Source organism: Cyclopterus lumpus, chromosome 8 (assembly GCF_009769545.1).
Source record: "Cyclopterus lumpus isolate fCycLum1 chromosome 8, fCycLum1.pri, whole genome shotgun sequence".
In the NCBI taxonomy this organism is placed as follows: Eukaryota; Metazoa; Chordata; class Actinopteri; order Perciformes; family Cyclopteridae; genus Cyclopterus; species Cyclopterus lumpus.
The window spans coordinates 14,333,565-14,353,843 of record NC_046973.1 but is presented as its reverse complement, the minus strand read 5'-3'; the positions used below and the strand labels follow the sequence as shown (position 1 = coordinate 14,353,843).

General features: G+C 41.8%; 1 protein-coding gene across 1 annotated transcript; it reads right to left on the bottom strand.

The window, feature by feature from the left end:
• Positions 1 to 12,695: 12,695 nt before the first annotated feature.
• LOC117734788 (ATP-sensitive inward rectifier potassium channel 12) lies at positions 12,696 to 15,771 on the bottom strand. Its single transcript, XM_034539055.1, has 2 exons — positions 15,749 to 15,771; positions 12,696 to 14,319 (listed from the first exon to the last, which is right to left on the bottom strand). The coding sequence occupies exons 1-2, from the start codon at positions 15,769 to 15,771 to the stop codon at positions 12,696 to 12,698; spliced, it is 1,647 nt and encodes a 548-aa protein (XP_034394946.1).
• Between the last annotated feature and the right edge of the window lie 4,508 nt (positions 15,772 to 20,279).

Below are 20,279 nucleotides of genomic sequence, written 5' to 3'. Positions count from 1 at the left end.
TCTGTCTTATAGTTTGAAATAAAAGCAGCATTCAAGCTTCCAAGTTCCTTCAGAATAACGGCAGTAATAACGAGATACTGATGGGATTCCTATTTATTTTCCTGCCCTACAGGGAGGTCAGAGTCAGGGTCAATCATAGAACGACACAGCTGGAGCTGGTCGGGATTCAGTCTTCTTCTTCAGACCATCTCTCCATTTTAGAGGCTTTTCCTCTGAAAGGTCGTCTACTGAAAGTAACTGAGCTTCTATCATTTTATAGATTATTCTCTAATAGTCATAATAGTTAGATCCCCAATTAAATTGTCACAGAACCTTCAAACGGGTGATAAATAAAAGATCCACCGTTTCACAAGACCTTCCTGAGCTCATGGCTCTGTCCATCTGTCTTAATAAATTCATGCAGCTGTGTTACTTTTAAATAGGTCCCCCTCTCGAACGTTCTGTGAATCCGGCCTTTGTGCTTCATGCCACCAGTTCCTATTATATTGTTTTCGCCTTGTCTTTCTCTGAGTTACTGGTGAGGGAGGAGGGGTAGGAACTGTGTGGGTGTGTGTGTGTGTGGGTGTGTGTGTGTGTGTGTGTGTGTGTGTGTGTGTATGTGTGTGTGTTTATGTGTGAGGGGTTGGCAAGAACTTGGAAGAGCTTTCACTGCAGCTGGGGAGTGAGGTGGATGGTGTGTGTGTGTCTGTGTGTGTGTCTGTGTGTGTGCATATGTGTGCATGTGAATGTATTTGCATGAGCTTTGTGTGTGTGCATACTGTGTGTGTTGTTGCATGTCTGCATGCATGTATGTTACAGAGGGGTTGGTAAATATGTGTGTGATGGGCCGGTGCTGGTGTTGGTCGGGTGGGGATGAATGGGGTAAGACATGTGTGTCTCTGTGCGTGTGTGTGTGTGTGCTACCTTAATGAATAGCCCATTGTCCTGTTCTGCTCCATATCTCCACTGGCCAGCCAAAGGAAATACTCTAGTTACTTCAATTGTGCGAGGGGGAACATCTAAAGGAAATTGATATATGGGGGTTGAGGTGGTGGTTGGAGGGGCAGGGGTATTGGGGTAAGGGTCCCAGGTGAGACGTAGAGGGAGAGTTTAGTTACCTGTTGCTGATCTCTGCTGGTATTCTGTAATCATCCCTTTACTTGCTTTTGAGAACTTTCCATTCCTCTTCCCACTCCCAGCAGGCAGTTGGTATTGTGCTCATTTATTGTTCTTCATACTGCGTTTAGCGTTGTAGTGTTTGGATGCATGTTTGCAGAAAGGTGCATTTTTAAGCGGAATATACCCTAATTAATAAACTTGTATTGTATTGCTTTCTGGGAGTAATGCAGTATTTAATTATTATTCAATTATTATTATTATTTCATTTCAATATTGCTGCATGGCTAATTGGTTCTCACCACTCTGGTCCAGACTAAAATATCTCTTCTGTCAGATTGATTGCCCTTAGAACAATCATGGTCCCCAGAGTATTACTCCTCCCAACTTTGGCGATACCCTCAATTTACCTTTTGCCCCACCAGGCAGGTTGATATTGGATTATTTAGTAAAATATATCAACAATCATTGGAGGGATTTGCCATGAATTTTGGTACACATATCCATGGTGCTCAGAGGATGCATCCTAATGTCTCCTCGGACGCTTCCTGCTCAGGAACAATGTCATCACTTTGGAAATGCCCGATTTTCTCACCCAGAACCAACATTTAGTCACATTTGCAATTTGCCCCAATACTTTGCTTATGACTAAATACCTGCACATCTTGACGTTTCCGTCATCCTCAGCTGGACCATGCTAACACGCTAAATAAGAATACATTATACCTGTCTGAACATCAGCTCAAAGCACTGCTGTGATCATTCTGACTCACTTGTTGATGCTGGTGTTTGGTTTGAAACACTTTGATGCATTTGGTTTATATCTAAGAGACTTACAAAAGATTGCAGTGTGTCACCCCTTATGATTAAGTGAAAGGTTTCATGCATCTTAATTGCAGTAAGTTGAAGTTCAAGCATCACAAAATGGCCGTGATAGAACAGTCGTGGTGCTGTTGAGACTTGTGGATTAACATTAGAGGGTATAAATCTCTGTTGGGCGGTGTTATATTTTAAGATGCATAACATCTGGCACATTTGATATTTGAGTTTGGTAAAAAGGATGATGTGAATGACAAGTTTTGACTTTCATCGTTGCCCACGCAGCTGTTGATGCTCTGTCAAGTCACGTGGCCTTTTGACCTTCAGAGCCATCAATCCAGGTTTACATTGCCAACTCTTAAGACACACACACTTAGACACAGATGCACTGAGCAGCCATTAACACACTGATAAGCATCACACCCTTTTGCACCAAATAGGACCAGCCCCTAAAGCTGTGCAGTCGCAGAGCCCTGCTGCAGCTGTGACGGCAACAAGAGGGTAAAGAGAAATAAGGGGGCGATTCAGGAAGACTAAGATAATCCTCAATGTTGCCCCTGTGTCCCTCACAACTGTCTCCTGTCTCCCTCTCGGAGAAAAAACAGTTGCGTTATTCTTTTAAGTCCACCTCTCTTCGTGTGTCGGTGACTTTGTCTGTAAAAGCCCTCACACATCCCGACACATGTCAGCAGATTTCACGGCGAGATGTGGAAACCCCCCAAACGACCATTCTCTGTAGGATGAGGGGACATGCTTGAAAAATGATAATTGGGCGGAATGAGAGGCGAGGGACGTGGAGATTGAGTCGTTTGCAGGAAAATGCAGAAAATGATGTTCAAGAATTCATCTGGGAACAAGGGCGTCCTTTGTTGGGATGTTTCTGCTGCACGTCTGTCTGACTGGTTGCTGTTTGGGAGAGCATCACACAGCATTGATGTGCCTCTCGATTTGAACCAATCTCCCCCCGGGACACAAAACAAAATTCTCATTAAATATCTAATTTAGCTTGAGATCCTGCGAGCTGAGAACAAGAATGTGCATTTCAGATAAAGTACATTCACTCCAGTACTGTACAGAGTTTTGTGCTTCACTTGAAAATGTCCATTTCCTGCTTCTTTATATTTCTGCGTATTAACTACGTTTAGGAGGGAATTGTTGTGCTTTTAACTCGCTTGGCTAGGAACGATCATACAAAACATAAAGTGTTGTATTTCAAAGTGTAATTCAACATTAAATGCAGCTTCCACGGTATCATACAACACTATTAATAAACCAATTATATAACAGTATACAATAATACAATCATGCAGGAGGAGCATCTTTAGTCCCAATACTTTAGTTAACACAATTCTTGGTGGTATTATATTTAGTTGTTGATGTGAATAATAATAATACTAATAATACATTTTATTTGGAGGCGCCTTTCAAGTCACCCAAGGTCACCTTACAATAAAATAATACAGGATAAAAGATAAAAGCATGAAAGATAGGAACAACATTAAAACAGAACATCAACATAAAAACAAGTGAATACTTCTTTCACCAACATTTTCAACCAGAGGTTAAATATTTAACTGTTGCGGAGATCAGAGCAGATCAGTTTTACTCAAGTAAGATAAATTGTTTGACATTGTTGTCAGCTAATAAGTGTTTATTTGCCCACCCTATTGATTTAAATGAGGGTGGACAAATACACACTTATTAGCCTACAAAATGACCTTAAAGTCAAATAATGTTTGAACAACAAAAACAAGTAAAATTGTACTGCAGGACTGTTGCATGTGTCTGCATTCATTTAAGCTGGACCTAATAAAGTGGCGTGGAGTGAAAATATTTTGCTCATGGAAGAACTATAATAATGGCTCACGTTAGACTTGTATCTGACTGATAATGGGTAGTTTTGAATCAGACAGATTGTGCAATGAATTTGCTCCAGTATGTGCTGCGTGTATTTTGACATGCTTTGTTTCTAAGACAGCATTGTTGTCTATTTACCATATGTCGACATGTGTTTTGTCTATTTATTGTCGATATAATCATTGTTGTTTTAAAGCTCTGATGAGTCATTCAAGTGGAGTAGAAACGTAGGCAGCTGGAATGAATTCACTTTCCAGTTAATGTTTCAATGAAGGAGTTATAGGAGGTCATTTTTGTCGCTCAGTTATGTCATTGTGCAGATGGAGAGCTGCTCTGAGTCATTCTTCTCCGTCCCTCAATGGATAAACTCTTGATTCTGAGAAACTAATGTCTTGCATAAGGATGAGCTGACAATACGTAATGTAACATCATTTTCATGCCAGTAATTTAATGCTCTAGCATCTTAATTGTGCCAATCATCGAATGCTTCACTGTATCGTCCATCTCTGAGAGCGGATTGACCTGGGTTTTACTTCCTTTGTGTTTACAGGACAGAAGCTGTTTTGATGGGGGGGGGAGGTGGGGGCAGGATGAGGGGTGATGCTTCTTCGGAGGAGATATGGAAAAAGGAGGAGGGTAACAGAGTCACTTTACAATCATGAGTTTTTCTCGGAACATTGAATTAAGCAGCGTGAACGGGTGGGGGCCTCGAGGGTCTGGGGGTGGCTGGCTGCAAAGATGCCTGAATGAAAGAGTTCGTTGTTCGGTGCTGGGAGAGGGAGATGAAAGGGGAGAGGGAGATGGCGAGTTTGTCGGACATCAGTCCCCTCTCCCATTGCCTTCTCACCCTGCGGCCTTCCCTCGCTCTGCCCATGTGAGCTAGAGTTCAAACACAGGGCCCACAGCTGCTCACACACACACACGCACACACACACACACACACACACATATACAGGCAGACACGCAAACTACTTGCAGAAATGCATCTGTGTACTAAACAGTTGACAGGCAAATACACACACATAAACACACACACGCACACACACATACACACACACACAAACAGCCATACAAACAAGAAGACAGTCACATGTGCATGCAGTGCCTTTCGGTGCACACTGGAAAAACAAAAGTCCTTCACACACAGAAAGATCAAGCATAATGTGGGCAACAAATCAAGAGACGACACAAGACAATTAAATAAGTGTATTGCCCATTAAAACTGAAAAGAATGAGCATAAATTAGTATAACACGTGAAGATTATTGACCTAGTTCAAAGAGAGTACTTGTAATAAACAAATAAACATGACAAATCCCCTAATTTACACGGATCATACATTCAAAAAGTTGGACGAACAGCCATGAGACAAGTCCATTGCAGTTAAGCTGAGGAAGCGAACAATGTGAACGAATGCTCTTTTATGTTTATGATGCACAGTGAATTAATTTTCATGAATAGACACAGCAAATAAATACATATATACATTGCAGCACAACTTAACTGCTTGAGCAATGGACCTTTCTTTTATTTGCAGCACCTGTAACCCAGTTACTCACATTAAGTCTAAACGAGCATCTCGATCAGAAATAACATCAGTGTGAGGGTTCAAGTTATCAGGCCCAACAAACAAAGCCGCCCTTGTTGTGGTCAGTGAGAGACGCTTGTTACTGATCAGTGTTGTGTCTGTTCAAGTGTATTTCATTCTGATCAGCTACAATAATTCTATTTCAACGACATCAAGTGACATCAGAGCCTGTTGATTGGTTTGGTTGACACACTAACCTACATGGACACCAGCAGTGTTCACCATTCGGCTGAATGGGACGTGGCTCTCCATCGATATTCAATGGAGGAGAGATGGCGACTCGGGATGGAAACACCTTCTTACAGTTTTAGCTTTGTGGTCTCTAACAGTGTTTGAGCACGTTGATTGTGTTTGTTGTTCATATTAAAATGCAAGAGACTATGAAGCACAGCTCATTAAAATACAATTCAGTGATGGACGTCTGGATGACGAGACATGCCAAGTTAATGTGTTCTGTGGAATGTTTTTGTGACAAAAGTTGCTAACGGCCGGGAATCCTTCTGGCATGAATTTATCTTTGCATATTTTACTTTTATTGCAAGTATGCAGCACAAAGGCTGAACCTGACCTTTATATTCTGAGCGTGTGTGTGCGTGTGTGTGTGCGTGTGTGTGCGAGCGTGCGTGTGTGTGTTATTGGATGGCTTCCCATCTCCACAACACAAGATAGTGCTGAAAAATATTGCATAAACAGTGCTATTTCCGAACACATGCAGAAAGGAAGAGAAACAACTAAAAGTATATGTTTTCAGAGAGCATTACAAATCATGTCATCATCTTTAAAAACAGCAATAATAAAACATCTATCTAAATGATAAGTCCAGGCTTAATGGAGCGTGTATGCAGTCCAGCAGGAGATCACCCACACCGAGGCCATGATGATATGGCAGGGAGGGCGTCTCCACAAGAGAACATGTCAATTGAGCCTCTTCTTTTTTTTAGTGACTCTGAAAATGAAATAATCATGTTTTTATCAAACATAAAGTTTAGTTCTAAGTGCTACGAGCTGTGGAGACATTGGTACATCTGTCTATTTATAAGGCATTCGTAGGTCTGTGTATTTTACTTGTGATTTTGTATGTATTTTATTCTATTTCATGTTTTGTACTGGACCTTGAGTCTAAAAATAAAAGTTGGAGTGATTGGTCCAAACGGTTTTCTGAAGACCTCTGTAAATGTCTCTGAAACAGGAGTCCAATAAAGAAAGATGATCTTAATCTTAATAAAGAGACATAATAGATGCACATGTATACGTGGGGTGCTACATGGCTACCAATCAAGACCTGGACCCAATTAAATAAACACCTGTGTAATATAAAGCAGTGGTATTGTAAAAGTTCAGAGAATCTCGAGCTGCCTGGTGCTTGGAAGAAGAAGCTCCGAAGCCAGAGATATATAATAATCATTATTTAATCATAACAAACAAGAGTCATCTGTATACATACAGTCCCGGCCCGGACGCGCTCACATGGCTTCGCTTCCACAGTCTCCTGACGTAGCCAGCAGTTTCTGTCTGGTGTCACCACGTAAGAGACCAAATTCACGTCTTACAATTAGTTTTATTCGCAGTCCATTTGCTGAGCTAAGCTCCCATTGGTTAGTGGAGGTATTCATGCAAATACCTTTCAGAGACACAGCATGCTACGCTGACCAGCGAATAAGACATAAGGTTCACACCTGAGGGTTAGTTCCAATCGATAAGCTAGCGGGGTCAAAGCTCACACTTCCGGTCAATGACAGGAAGTTTCCCTTCAGAATAAAACCTATTATCCTGCCTTCAGAATAAAAGCCACATCTCAGGTTTCAATCGACATCCCTTTCAACTAAACAATAAAACATAATTCATTCTCATGCATCATACAATTAATAATTACATTTGTCATCAACAAACAGAATAATAAAACAGTAATCCTCTCTTATGCTTTATAATACATTCCTCAGAATATTCCTCAAATTAATTATCATAACTTTCTTTATGTATTAATTTAAAACATAACCTCTCTTATCTACATGTGCAAGTGTATATAAAATCCACTACAACTCAACAGTATACAAAATAACAGAAACACCCTCCACTATTTCCTTTGGATTAATTTTGAACGTGTTTCACGTTGTTGCGACCAACTCTTGCAAAGCACGCCGCCAGCCTCGTTCTGCTCTCTTCAAGGAAGGCTCTCTCTGGCCCAAAATATCTTTGGAATCTGTAATTGTACACCCCTGATACAACGACAGGGAGACAGGTTAGAACGTAGCAGAGATGGCCGAAAAGGTTTGCAGGAGAAGTTGTCCCTTATGTAAGAGGGGCATGACTGAAATGGGATTTTTCCACAGCTAAATGTGAGGATAATGTCCCACGCTGACTGTGAGAGAGGCTTGTTTAAATGTCGGAGCGAGAGCGAAGCGGATTCAAGCGTAGCAGAATCAGAGGCAGCTGATTAATAAAAAATAAAAAATACATAAAACACTGGGAGCACACAGATTTAGAAATAAAGACGACAGAAGAAAGTGGAAACAAAAGGACCAAGCTTGAAAAGGGGCTAAAACAGTAACACACAGAGATCAGTGGTGCACTAATGCCTAGGGGGGAAAGATAGGAAAGAGTCTACGTGGGAAGAGGAATTGGAGGAGTTTAAATCCCAGGAGAGACGGAGGGATGGAAAGGTCGAGAAGATGATGGACGCACACACACATGCACACCCACGCACACACGCACACCCACGCACGCACACATCCAATAATTAGCATGCTAACAGGCAGTTAAATGCCCCACACAAAGGCTCACTGTTGAGCCTCGGTTGCTCACTTCGGAGACAATGTACAATGGGAGTCAGTGGGAACCCCCAAATCACCCTAATAGCCGACATGGCCCAGCATGGCTTCTCCTATTTTACCATTCCACCGATCCCAGTCCTTCACTCACTCACTTACCGGCTAATGAAAAGCCGATAGCCTCCAGGCCTGCGGTCACTGAGCAGCTTGCCCCTTCCTCCTCATTTCCCTCTTTTCATCTTCTCCTCCACCGACAGAAATGCCTCTCCAGTTCTCCCGAGGTTCAGAGGTCCGATGTGTGGGCATGGGAACAGCGACGAGCTGACAAGACAGGGATGGAGGATGTGTAATTAAAGGAAGATCAAGACAGGACAACCTGGAAGGGCGAAGTCTCTTGTTAGGCCGACACATGGTGGTTTTAACTTGATTAAAATCCGGACAGAAATTACTTAATTATGGGGGAAATGGAGATACTTTACATTTTGGTCTAAGGAAAGTACCCCTGCAAACACAGCTGTGGGTGCTTTTTGTCGAAACACAGTGCTGATGTCAGAGGTCAGGACATGCAGTGAGCTGCTCAGTATGCGGATGCTCCCCAAAGCACATTTCATATAAGCTGCAATGAGTCTGTCTGCATCGAGGTGAAGCCTCGCTGAACCCTCTGTTAAATTCCTTAGGAGTCTTTATTTCAAGCAGCACCTGAGATTTGCACTGGAATTACTGCACAAAAGCCAAATTCCCCTGATAGATACTTCTGATCCACCTGTCAACAAGTCTAATGTTCGGAGGTTTGGTGTCTTCAGTGTCTCGCTCAAATCCTTCCCCTTTGTCTTTTGCTTCTTCTGCTCAAAATAAGTAAAGCTCAAAAACGGAGCGAGAATCTGTAGGCCCATCTTAACCATGCAGATACAGCTACAATGTCAATGAAACAAAATGTACACAAAACATAACTTTGAAATATTCTTCTCAGACTTAAAACACAAAAACATTTTTATTTCATAGCCACATGCTGTAGTTTGCTTGTGTCCTATTAAATGTTCCGCTATTTTAAATCATTTAAGACAAATAGTTTTTGCATACTCCTATAAAACTATTGACTGATAATATTTCCACGTCTGGGCACATCTGGGCATACCGGGCGATGTGTTGGTTTCTTCGTTGGCATTTGTTTGAACCAGTTTGTCTTGAAACTCGTGCCTCTTCGTCAACAGATCAAGATCAAATTCAAAATTCTGACCTTATTACTGAAACCGGCCAGCAGAGGGTCACGGACCTCCACTGCACAAACAGTTTTCTACATTCATTTTGCAGACCGTGGCCGTAGCCTTGCTGACCAGTGAGTCATAAAGTTTGGAAGCCTCTAAGACGAGAGTCCAAATGAGATGTCTTACATGTCCGAGGCATGGATCGTTTACATTGTTTGTATCTTGCTTTTGACCAAGACTATATATATACCTTTGTTAAAGAGCAGCGTTGTAAGTGAAGGTATCACTCTGAACCTGGACAGCCATACACCGGTTTGTGCATGTGCGTAAGTAACTGTGGCTGTGTTGCAGAAAATCAGAAGAAAGAAAATGCTCCAATAATCTAGTTTGAATAGAAATGGGGTTTGTGCACAAAATGGCTTCTTCCAGGGATGTGGAGCTTAGAATTTATTTTTATATTACCATGGAAAAGGCAGCAATAATATATTTACTAAATATAATTTTTCTCAAGTAGAGCACACGTGTTCTTCTACCTATACATGATGGACTGATTGGCTAATTGGCACCCAGTGTGGCCTTCTAATAAATTACAAGCCATTTTTAGAAATATGAGTCAGATAAGTTCAGCATCAGCCATCTGCAGTGTTTATTGAGAATTCATCAGGGCACCATTATGCGGTGTCTTGTGAGATGCCTCAGCCATGCTGCGATGCCCCCGAGTGTGAGCAGTCAGCCCTCCCTCCTCATTCACAAGCTTCTTTAGCTTTTCATACTAACACACACAACTGCAGGCGAAAACTAATCCAACGTGTGTTCTATGGGGTATTGGTTATCATCTTAATGTGTTTTTAAAAAAAATCATTCTTGAGTTTAGACTTCATGATGCAGGTTTGAAATCCTCTGCTGCTTCCATGGTACACCGCTAGAGGGAGCACGTGGTTCAGTGTGTTGAACTTCTCTACAATACAAATGGCTGCAGAGGCATCTAGTGGCTGTGGAGCTCCAGCACTATAGCTGCAACAGAAAAGAGTATTTATTTTAAGCATTGAATGCATTTTATGTATCTTTTACCAGGTTTCCAAAAAGAAAACAACCAGAATTATATAAATATTTATTTGCGACAATAAGGTATACAAGGAAGAATAAAGTGCTTTGTACGTGAGGTTTATATTCTTCTCATCTTATTTCAGTTAGGACAATAGTTAGCTTAGTGCGTCTTTATCACTAGAATTATACAAGCAGCAAGCAAAGATAACAAAATAAGTTCTGTTTCACAAAATGGCATTAACAGTGGGTTAACCCCAGTCCTGCACCCCAGTTGGCTTCCCTTCTGTACCCAAGGTCAAATATGAAGTACTTATACAATCCAAAACCAACATTACAGTCAACATTTTTGATTATTATTATTTATTTATTCCAAAAATATTTGATGGTAATTCCATTATGAATAACCTCAAATTAGATAATAAAAGTATAAGAAAGACAGTCAGCTGTAGTGTACCTTTTTATTTTTTGGGGTGGGAATAAGGTCAATTAAACATACTGCTCTGTGTATTTGTTGCTTTTAATTCTGAAGTTGTCGGCATACGTTTTCACAGCTGCGTGTAATAAAGCCCAAATTAGGATGTGAGCCATCGTCCTGGGCCCCGGCAGAAATTGCACAGGTGGAACTAATGACCTTAACGATGGCTCCTCTAGGTTTCTCAGTAAAACATGGAGCAGTGAGCCAGTACCCACGCACAGGGCATGCAGATGTTTCTAGAAAGATTCAAAACCATGTGAAAAAATGTTTGGAGCACTCAGTAAAAAGAATGTGATTGTATCTTTGAACAGTTAAACATTTAGAAACGTACAAAATACTTAGAAATACATACTCCTTAGAGTTATCTATATTACTTAAAAGTACTTATAGCAGTTATTTATATCACATTTCTGAATACATTGCTTTAGAGAAATGTAAAATGTAATATGCTAATTTCATTTTGGCTGGCAGTGTATGTTATTCTTAATGTGTTTCTAGATATTTAGCAAATATTGCAATGAAAACTTCTTCCTACAGTCAATCTCTCACGGCCATATTTATTGATTGAAAGCCCACAACACTTAAAGCAATAAAACCAGAAAACAACAACAATGAAAGTCAAGAATAAGAGTTGCAGTATGATCCGGTGCAGCAGGTCGACTATTCTGATAGCGGCACGACTCCATCTAAAGGCGACAGTACTTTTGTAACTCGTGGTCTCACGGAAGTTAAACTTTTGTTGGTTTCAGTTCAGTTTGAACTATACCAGATGGGAGAAAGTGTGACATTTGATTATACTGTCAGTAAAATTATGTTAAATTATAGGTACCATCTGCTTCTCCTTGTATGCTGAACCTGCTGGTTTGCTGCTCCCGCAAAACAGAGGGCAACTATTTTTAAATGTCTACTGTTTGCTTCACTGCAATTCACCTGACATATACTTGACTTTATCCCCACGGCCCCAATACACTGCACTCCTCAGCCTCCGTCCCTTTGTTTCCTGTTGTGCTTTACAATGGTTTCACGCCTTTCTCCTATCAAAGACAATGAGTACACTTTAGGCCGCATGCATCCTTTCCATGTGATAAATCGGAGGCGCTCTGTGTTTTGCTCTCCTATTTTTCTACTCCTACCATAAGGTGAACAAAGGGTCTACTTTGCTTTACATTTATAAATATTAGTAAAGTAATATGAGTTATACTCTTCTTAAGATCTTTGAACTATAAAGAGAGAATTTTTTAATGAATTACCGGAAATGAATTAACCAAACAGGCAGTCTCACAAATGTGCAAAAAGCTGACTTTGCAGGGAACTAACTATTTAAGGCATGTACAACATGGAGATTATCAAGCATACATTTAAACAGTGCATCTTAAAAATTCACAATTTCAGTCTTGAGCTCAGTCCTCTTTGACAAAAACTAACTGCTATTGCTTTCATAAATATCTGGTTTAAAATCCACAAAACAAATTAAATTCCTAAATAAAGTAGTTTCTTTAAATATACAAATGTACAAACAGACCAAAACACAAACATTTCTTATACTGCCATTGTGCTTTCCTTTGTTTATGAAATCTTATAAAAGCCTGAGATCCTTTGTCCTCCTGCAGAGTCTGGTTGATCATTATGGCTCTTCAAGATGGGCCAAAAGTTATTTTGGAATGTGTGTTCTGTTTTGTAATTTCTAATCTCATTGAGAGGAAAAACCCAACAAATATAAACGTAAAACAACACAGACAAGGCAAAGGGGGGGTTTAATTTCTGGACATGCAAATACAAACTCACTGGAGAAGAAGTTGAAAGGATTTGTGGGTGAAATATAAGAGGGACACAACACAATCTTTAAATGTCTTGCTCACTCTTATAGGACACTGGATCAAGAGGGATGGCCGTCTGTAGGATGTCAAACTCCATCTGGTTGTTGTCCATGTCCAGCACACACATGACGCTGTGACTGCCTGATGTCATGGTCGCTGTGTCCTGGAACATATTTTGGAAGTCTACAGACACTGAAGTCTTCCTCTCCTCTGCCCTCTCCTTCCCCACAACTTGGGCGTCGAAGATGTCATCCTCGTCCTCCCCGCAGCTCAGTGCCACCTCGTTCTCATAACAAAAGGCGCTCAGCGATCTGGGAATCAAGTCTTGGGTGGATCTGTAGGCCGGGACGGCAGAAGCGGCAGAGGAGGCCCGGCTGGCGACCTCTTCGAGCTCTTTAGCGCTGACGTGGGGCGTTGACGGCACCTCGTAGGTCTTGTGGAAGCGAGCGTAGTCTACCTTGTAGCGGTCCTGGTCCTCATAGATCACAGGCTCAAACCTGTGACCCCAGAAGACCTCTCTGGCAATGTAGGAGCTACGGAACTGGGTGGTCATGGCCGTGGCCTCCACCATCCCCTCCAAGATAACGACAATCTCAAAGTCATCTGCCTCCAGATCAGATCGGCTTAAAGTGTACAAGGGGCTGTCTTTATCTATCTCGTGGATTATAACCAGCGGGGATACTAGAAACAATCTGTCCGTGCCCTCATCGTAGCCCACATTGAGGTCCATATGCTCCAAGGGGATGAACTCTCCCTCAGCTGTGACGTATGAACGTATGAGCTGGGCGCGGACATGAGCCTCCACGATGTGGCTCTTCCGCAGGTTGCCGACCCTCCACATGAGGCACAGCTTGCCATCGCGCAGGGCGATGACAGCATTTTTGGAGAACACAAGTGTCTGGTTCCTCTTCTTTGGCCGTGCCATTTTAGCCATGATGGTTCCAATCATGAAAGAGTCAATGATGCAGCCCACAATGGACTGGACGACCACTGTCATCACAGTGACCGGACACTCCTCGGTAACGCAGCGCCAGCCGTAACCAATGGTGGTCTGTGTCTCCATGGAGAACAGGAGCGCCCCGACGAAGCCGCGGACATGGAGTATGCAGGGCATCCTTGGTGTCGGCCCTCCAGATGAGTGTCCAGAGGTGGGCCCGTGCAGCCCTGCCACCGCCAGCCCGTCGCCCTTCACCATCGGTTGCTCCTCAAAGTCCCCGTGCACCAGGGAGACACTGAAGAAGATGATGCCGAAGAAAAGCCACGAGACCAGAAAGCTGGCGCAGAATATAAGCAGCAGGTATCTCCAGCGGATGTCCACGCAGGTGGTGAAGATGTCAGCTAGGTAGCGCCGCCTCTTTTCATCCATGTTGGTGAACAGAACATTACATTGTCCGTTCTTCTTTACAAACCGGCTCCGTACTTGGCTGGAGCCCCTTGTCAGAATCTTCCCGTTGTAGTTATTCATCCCTCCTTGTCCCCTTGTGCTCGGCACAGCAGCAGAGGCTCCCGAGCTCTTCCTACTGTCTTCTGTCTCGGCGTGGCAGGGCGAGTGCAGTCGGAAGTTGAGGGAACTGTGGCCGTTATGGAGTCCTGAGCTGGCGATCTTCTGGCGTGGCTCCTCCGATAAAATGTCTGACACAATGCCGTACCTGTCAGGCCGACAGACAGGGGGAGATTGGGATTCAAAAAGTTGGTATCTGTATGATTCAAACTGTAGTGTGCACAACATGTAGAAACAATTTATAGAGCCAGTAATCTCATCCGATCCCTGTGTATTTACTTGTGTACCATTTAAAGCACACAAAGACACAATGCACCTTCTCATTGACAGCGACCAGAAGATAATCCCTGAATCATCAGAGAGACAAGGGTTGGCAGCAGTATGAAATAGGAAACCGCCTTACATGAACGCAATGATAGAAGATATATTTTAATCCCAATCCCAATCAAATTGACCAAACTCCCGGTCGCCTTTGTGTATCGATCGACCTGACCTGTCTCTCTCCTTTACATGGAGGATTACTAGCTGGAAAGGTGAGTTCAGTTTAGCTACGTGAGAAAGGATTGCCTGTCATCACAGATTATAGGATTATATCTGAGTCAGTGACACTCAGACAACCCGTTTTGAGAGGGACCAACATGTTATACCTGTTATATAGAGATGAATGTTAACATCCTCATTTAATCATTTATTAGCTCACTCATAAGACGAGATCAGATGTTTGAAGATGTTAGAGAGCTTTTGTCATACATTTTCTACATTAAGTCAATCTTTATTGTTCCTTGAAGGGAACATTTTACGTGGGCTTTAAAACACCACACAAAGAAAGAAGACAATAAGACAGTGTACTGTAAGACAAAAAACTGTAAGACAAAAGGAAACCCAAACTATGAGACATCTAAACCCTGACAACGGAGATGGTATCAAATGAAAATACTATGTTAATGTGGCAGGCTAATAACGTGCATACGATTCAATCTTCAGCGTATTGATGACCATTAATACAACAGCCTTCAGCCTTCTTGTTCTCTTATCTGATCTGTTGCAGCTGCCTGAAGCAGGACAGTGAAGGACGGCCTTTCTGAGGATGTGCTTGCTGTAAGTATCCCTGACTCACCCCGACAAGATCACCAAACTGGCCAGCCCATTGTTACCGGCCGGGTTAAGAGAACGTTGCAAAAGGAACAAATAGTTTCTGTAAAGCAACGGTTGTGATGCCGTTCGACACTGTAACTCCCGCACAAATTAAATGGATTAATATATATGCTAAATTAAAGACGTCATGTCCAATCAGAGCCACCGTTTAAAACATCAGCAGTTTCCAGAATAATTCTAATCAATTGTGCTGTAACACTCAACATAAGATTCCCGCTGTGCTGTGAATTGGCACTTTGCCGCCCCGTTTTTCTCCTTTCTTTGTCATTTGGGACAGATGTTAAGATGACTTCAGGGATCTAGGTGGCAAAGCAATAGTAACGCACACAGGAATGCTGACATTCAAGAGCAGATTCACAAGGACCACTTAACAAAATTAAGAATTAATAGCACAATTGTCAACTGAGGAGTGAATCGTTCACCTGTTGAACCTACTTGTTCCCATGGCACCAGTGGTCTCTGGTACGGGGCCTGGGTGGGAGGCCAGACTCGGTCCTGCTCCCAAACGTCAGGTCACCACCATGGAGGTGGTGCTTGTTCCACTGAGAAGACCACTGTGGGAGAGGGACAGACAGGAACAAAACCAGTCCGTACCGGGTCATGTAAAATCACCATTATCTAATTAAATGGGGGTTTAACTCGTGAAAGTAAAGAGAGCTTTCGACTGAGGGAAGCACACTTTAATAACCGCAAAATATGACCTTTTGTAACTTTTATAAAAACCTAACCGTACACGGTTTAATCCAAGTGCATCTCTTTACAAACTGTGGGTTTGTGTTTCTAGTCTGCATATGGATGGTTAGCTTCTTGAGGAGTGTCTTAAAGAACAGCGGCTGTAATGTTGTATGTGGGTGTAAGTGGCTGTTTTACATTTCATCTACATGATGGACACGTAATTATAGACAAACCAAAGTGTTGGCTTTGGGTACACCGGAAGGAATTATCTCAACAGTCTATTATGCTTAAACCAAAAGATTAAGCATAATATTGTCTTACTTTTATATTTATGGAAAACATTACAACCGTATGTCAGTCAGGTTCTTTGTGATTTCATAGGCCCAAAAATAAATGTGTTCAGATATCATTTAATTCCTGCATAAAGAGCAAATAAAATTATTTTCTGTGACGAAGTAGAAACTCAACAACTTTCTCCAGGAAGACCTTAAATCTTAAACAACATGAGCACAGCTTAAGTGTTTTAAGTGTTTTTTTCTGACTACAAAAGCTGTCTGTCTAGAATTACAAAGAAAATCATATAATCGTTCCTTCATAAAACCTGTGTTGTAAAGCAGATAGTAAATCCAAGCGAAAGCCTTCAGTGGTTTGCTTTTGTCTTCACATATTAAATGCATGTTAAGGGTATGAATAAGCTCAATGTATATTCCCACCCCACCTCATCAGTGGCGTCTGCCTCTCGGTGCAAAGACGTTATAACCTGTAATGAGGCCAGGAGAGGCATAGCGCAGGTATACGACACACACACACACACACACACACACACACACACACACACACACATCACACGCCAAAATATAAATACAATACCAGTTAATGGTCACCATGCAGGAGCTGGTTTCCATAGGAACACGTCTCTTTTGGCATTTGGGGGACGGAGAGCAGTGGAGAGAGTCACCAGAAACAGTGTGGTGGAACACAGTATTAAGTACTCTTACAACATGAGTCAGAAAGGGAGGGAGGGAGGAGAGGAGGTGCATCAATGCAACATCTACATGCAGATGAAGTAGATTCTTCATGAGGGGCAGGAGGTGGCTCTTAGTGGGGACTTTCTTGATCCATATTACTGAGTGGCAACAGGGATGAGGATAAAAGACTTGGGTCAAAAACGCATTCTCGAAAAGCTTTTATGTTTTTCTCTATCCCATTTATCTTCCTAATGATTTGACTGAGGACACTGAGGGCAAGAGGAGTTCATTAATTACAGAAATAACTGAATACTTGTTTACCTAGTTTACATCTCTGTAATCACTACTTTTGGTTCTAAATCTAGTTCAGATTTGAGATTATATTTATGTTATTATTTCTGTCTCGGGGTCGGGGATATAGAGAGGAAAATTAATAGAAGGATACAGTATGTTGAGATGCAGCAAATGTAGAGGATTGTGTTCTGATATGATTAGTGGATTGATAAGAAAAATAAATTCTGAGAGTTTAGTGGCTTTCTTCTTCAAAAAGTCAAATTGGTTGCTCAAACCAAAAAGTTTAATTTTCTCACACTTTCTGTTATTTTATAAACTAAACAATGTTTCTCTTTATTGAAGAAGTAATTGTTAGTTGCAGCCCTGTGTCTCTGTACAAAATGTAGTTTCTCATGTTCGCCACCATACTGTGCATTCATTAGTGTGTACACTTGTGTCGTCACGTCACTAACTCCTCCCTAGTCTCATAAATTCACAGATTAATCTGTCGCACTGAGATAAGAAAGGTGGAGTCGCTTCCTGGAGATTTCATGACTGTTAATCCTAAAAGAAATGGAAGACAAAGAAAAGAAGGTTGGGTGGGGATTAAGATGCAGTGTCCACTTCCTCTAAAGCCTCTGGTAATCCTGTGAGACGCAATATTACATCTGCCACACAAATAAATGATACTTCAAGTGTGACTACCTGAACGTTATGTTCTGGCACATATGGCAGCTGTAGTGCAGTAACTATGCAAAGTGGACTGAGTCATTTTGTGTGATATGCTGGACGTAACAGAAAAGAGAAGAAGAAGAAAGCGTACCGTCTCTGAAAGGTTTGTATGAAATTACCTGATGCTTTCAAAGGCAAATTATGTAACCGTAACTTGTAGTCGATTTCCTTCTGAATCTGATTGTCAAGATGATTGTTGACAACTACTGGCAGAATAATCTTGTTATATAAATTCAGTCAATCAATGGAAGCACATTAGTGGTATAATTCACCCAAGTGGAGGACCTGCTGAGTCCGTCTCTGAGGGTACTCATGCCTTTGTGTTGGGACTGTTTACTCTACGTCCTCCTTATTTTCTTTTGGAGAATTAGTTTGTGTGATGTGACCACTGAGCGATACATAACCCTGGCTTCACCTCTGCTTGTCACGAGCCAGCCCACAGAGAAGAATGATTCCCACGCTCTCATCCCAGACAACCTCCGTGTTGGCCTCGTTTCAGATTTGTCTTTTTCCCATGTTTTTCCATTTTTAATCTTTGCAAAAACATATTGTATTTCCCATAGTTCATGTGATCAGGTACAATACGTCCAACGGTAAATTATCCAGTGAAAAGGAAAATGTATGACACTCAAGCAAAGTTAATGAACATTAACATGTATTTGCATTTAATTGGAGGGTGAAAGTCTTTCTTTCTCAGGTGTGTCGGTCTGTGTTTACATCTGTGGAGCCGAATGATCTGACCGTGACCCTGAATGTGTGTTTACTGGACACACAGACAGAGAAAGGCCACTACAATTACAGCTAATCATCAGCAGCACACTCAGTCGTCTTTTGACGGTCTACAGTTATTTTAATTTGTCTGTTCTGCTTTATTTTGTATTTGTATTTTTCTATTCCCCTATTGTGTTCATTGCCTATATGGCATGGTCTCCTTTGCCTCCTGTATTTTCTGAAATGTTTACTTGTTTTTTTTACTTGAAATGTTTACGTTATGTTTTGCCTTGCTTCTATGTAGAGCATTTTGTAAACCTTGTTTTTAAAGGTGCTATATAAATAAAGTTATTATTATTATTATTATTATTACAGTTGGTCAGCCTCCTGGTACCGGTGTAGGTGCACAGTGTTGCTGCTGGAAATGTATTTATTCATCTTAACAGTCCTGGTCGATGGGGTTTTCATGAGGTTGTCTAAATATAAGACACGTTTAGCTCAGAGCCATGTGATTAATACAAGATAAATCAATTACTTTCTCCTTAACCATCTTTATTCAAACTAAAAAGATCACTTTATTCTTGGGCTTTTGGTATTGATCCAAGCCACAAGCTGACCATGTATACAACCTGTGTTCCCTCTGTCCCTTTACTCATTCGTGAGGCCTTTGCTTTCCTTTCTTAAGCAACGATTTCTTTTCAATTTGACTTTAAGATGCACACAAAAAAAGAAAAACACAAAAAACAAACAACGTATGAAGTTGATCAACAGGTGCACACCATTTCCTCGAGGTATGGAGACTTGAGGATGGAGAAGAGTGACCGTGCACTTGACCCCACACACACACACACCTGTGACAGAGTGTACAGTTTGAAGGTAAAACTAGAACTGCTCTTAATGTCATCTGTAGTGCAAAGTTGTGACAAATAAAACAAACTTAATCCAGTTGTTGTTATTGTGCACGTCTCCTGACACTGAAATACGACGTGAACACAAATGACACTCACCCTGCAAGTTAGTTGTTGTCTTCTGTCACTTGCACTTCACTTCCCAAGAATCCCACTTTCACTGTCCAGGGCAAAAAGGTCCCACATCCTTAGATTCACGGTCTGTGAGATCCTCTCTCCTTTCTTCACTCTCTCTCTTTTAGTTTCCTCTTCTCTCATTGCTGTTGTTTCCCTCTTTGAATCTGTTATTGTCCTCTGCTGCCTCCTTCGCTGACTGTAATCCTGTCTGTGCCGCGCTCTCTGTGTACTCGTTCACCCCGGACTGAAAACGCTGTGTCAATCTCCCCTCTGCAGAGCATGGGTTAGGAAGGGAGGGAGGGAGGGATGAAGGAGGAGAGGAAAAAAGAGGAGCAATAGATTAAAGAAAGGCAAAGAGAGCAAAAGAGAGGAGACTACAGGGGGGCTGCCACTTTGTCTGGCATGTGTAGGTGTTGAATAATGCCTGATGTGTAAGCAGGCGGGAGCTCGTTTGAGTCATGATTTCTAGGCTGACTCTCTTCGAGGAAACAAAGGCGATGATACAGTAACAGGTAAGACATAAAAGCAATACGGGGGCTCGGAAATAAACCGGTTGCGTTGCCGTTATA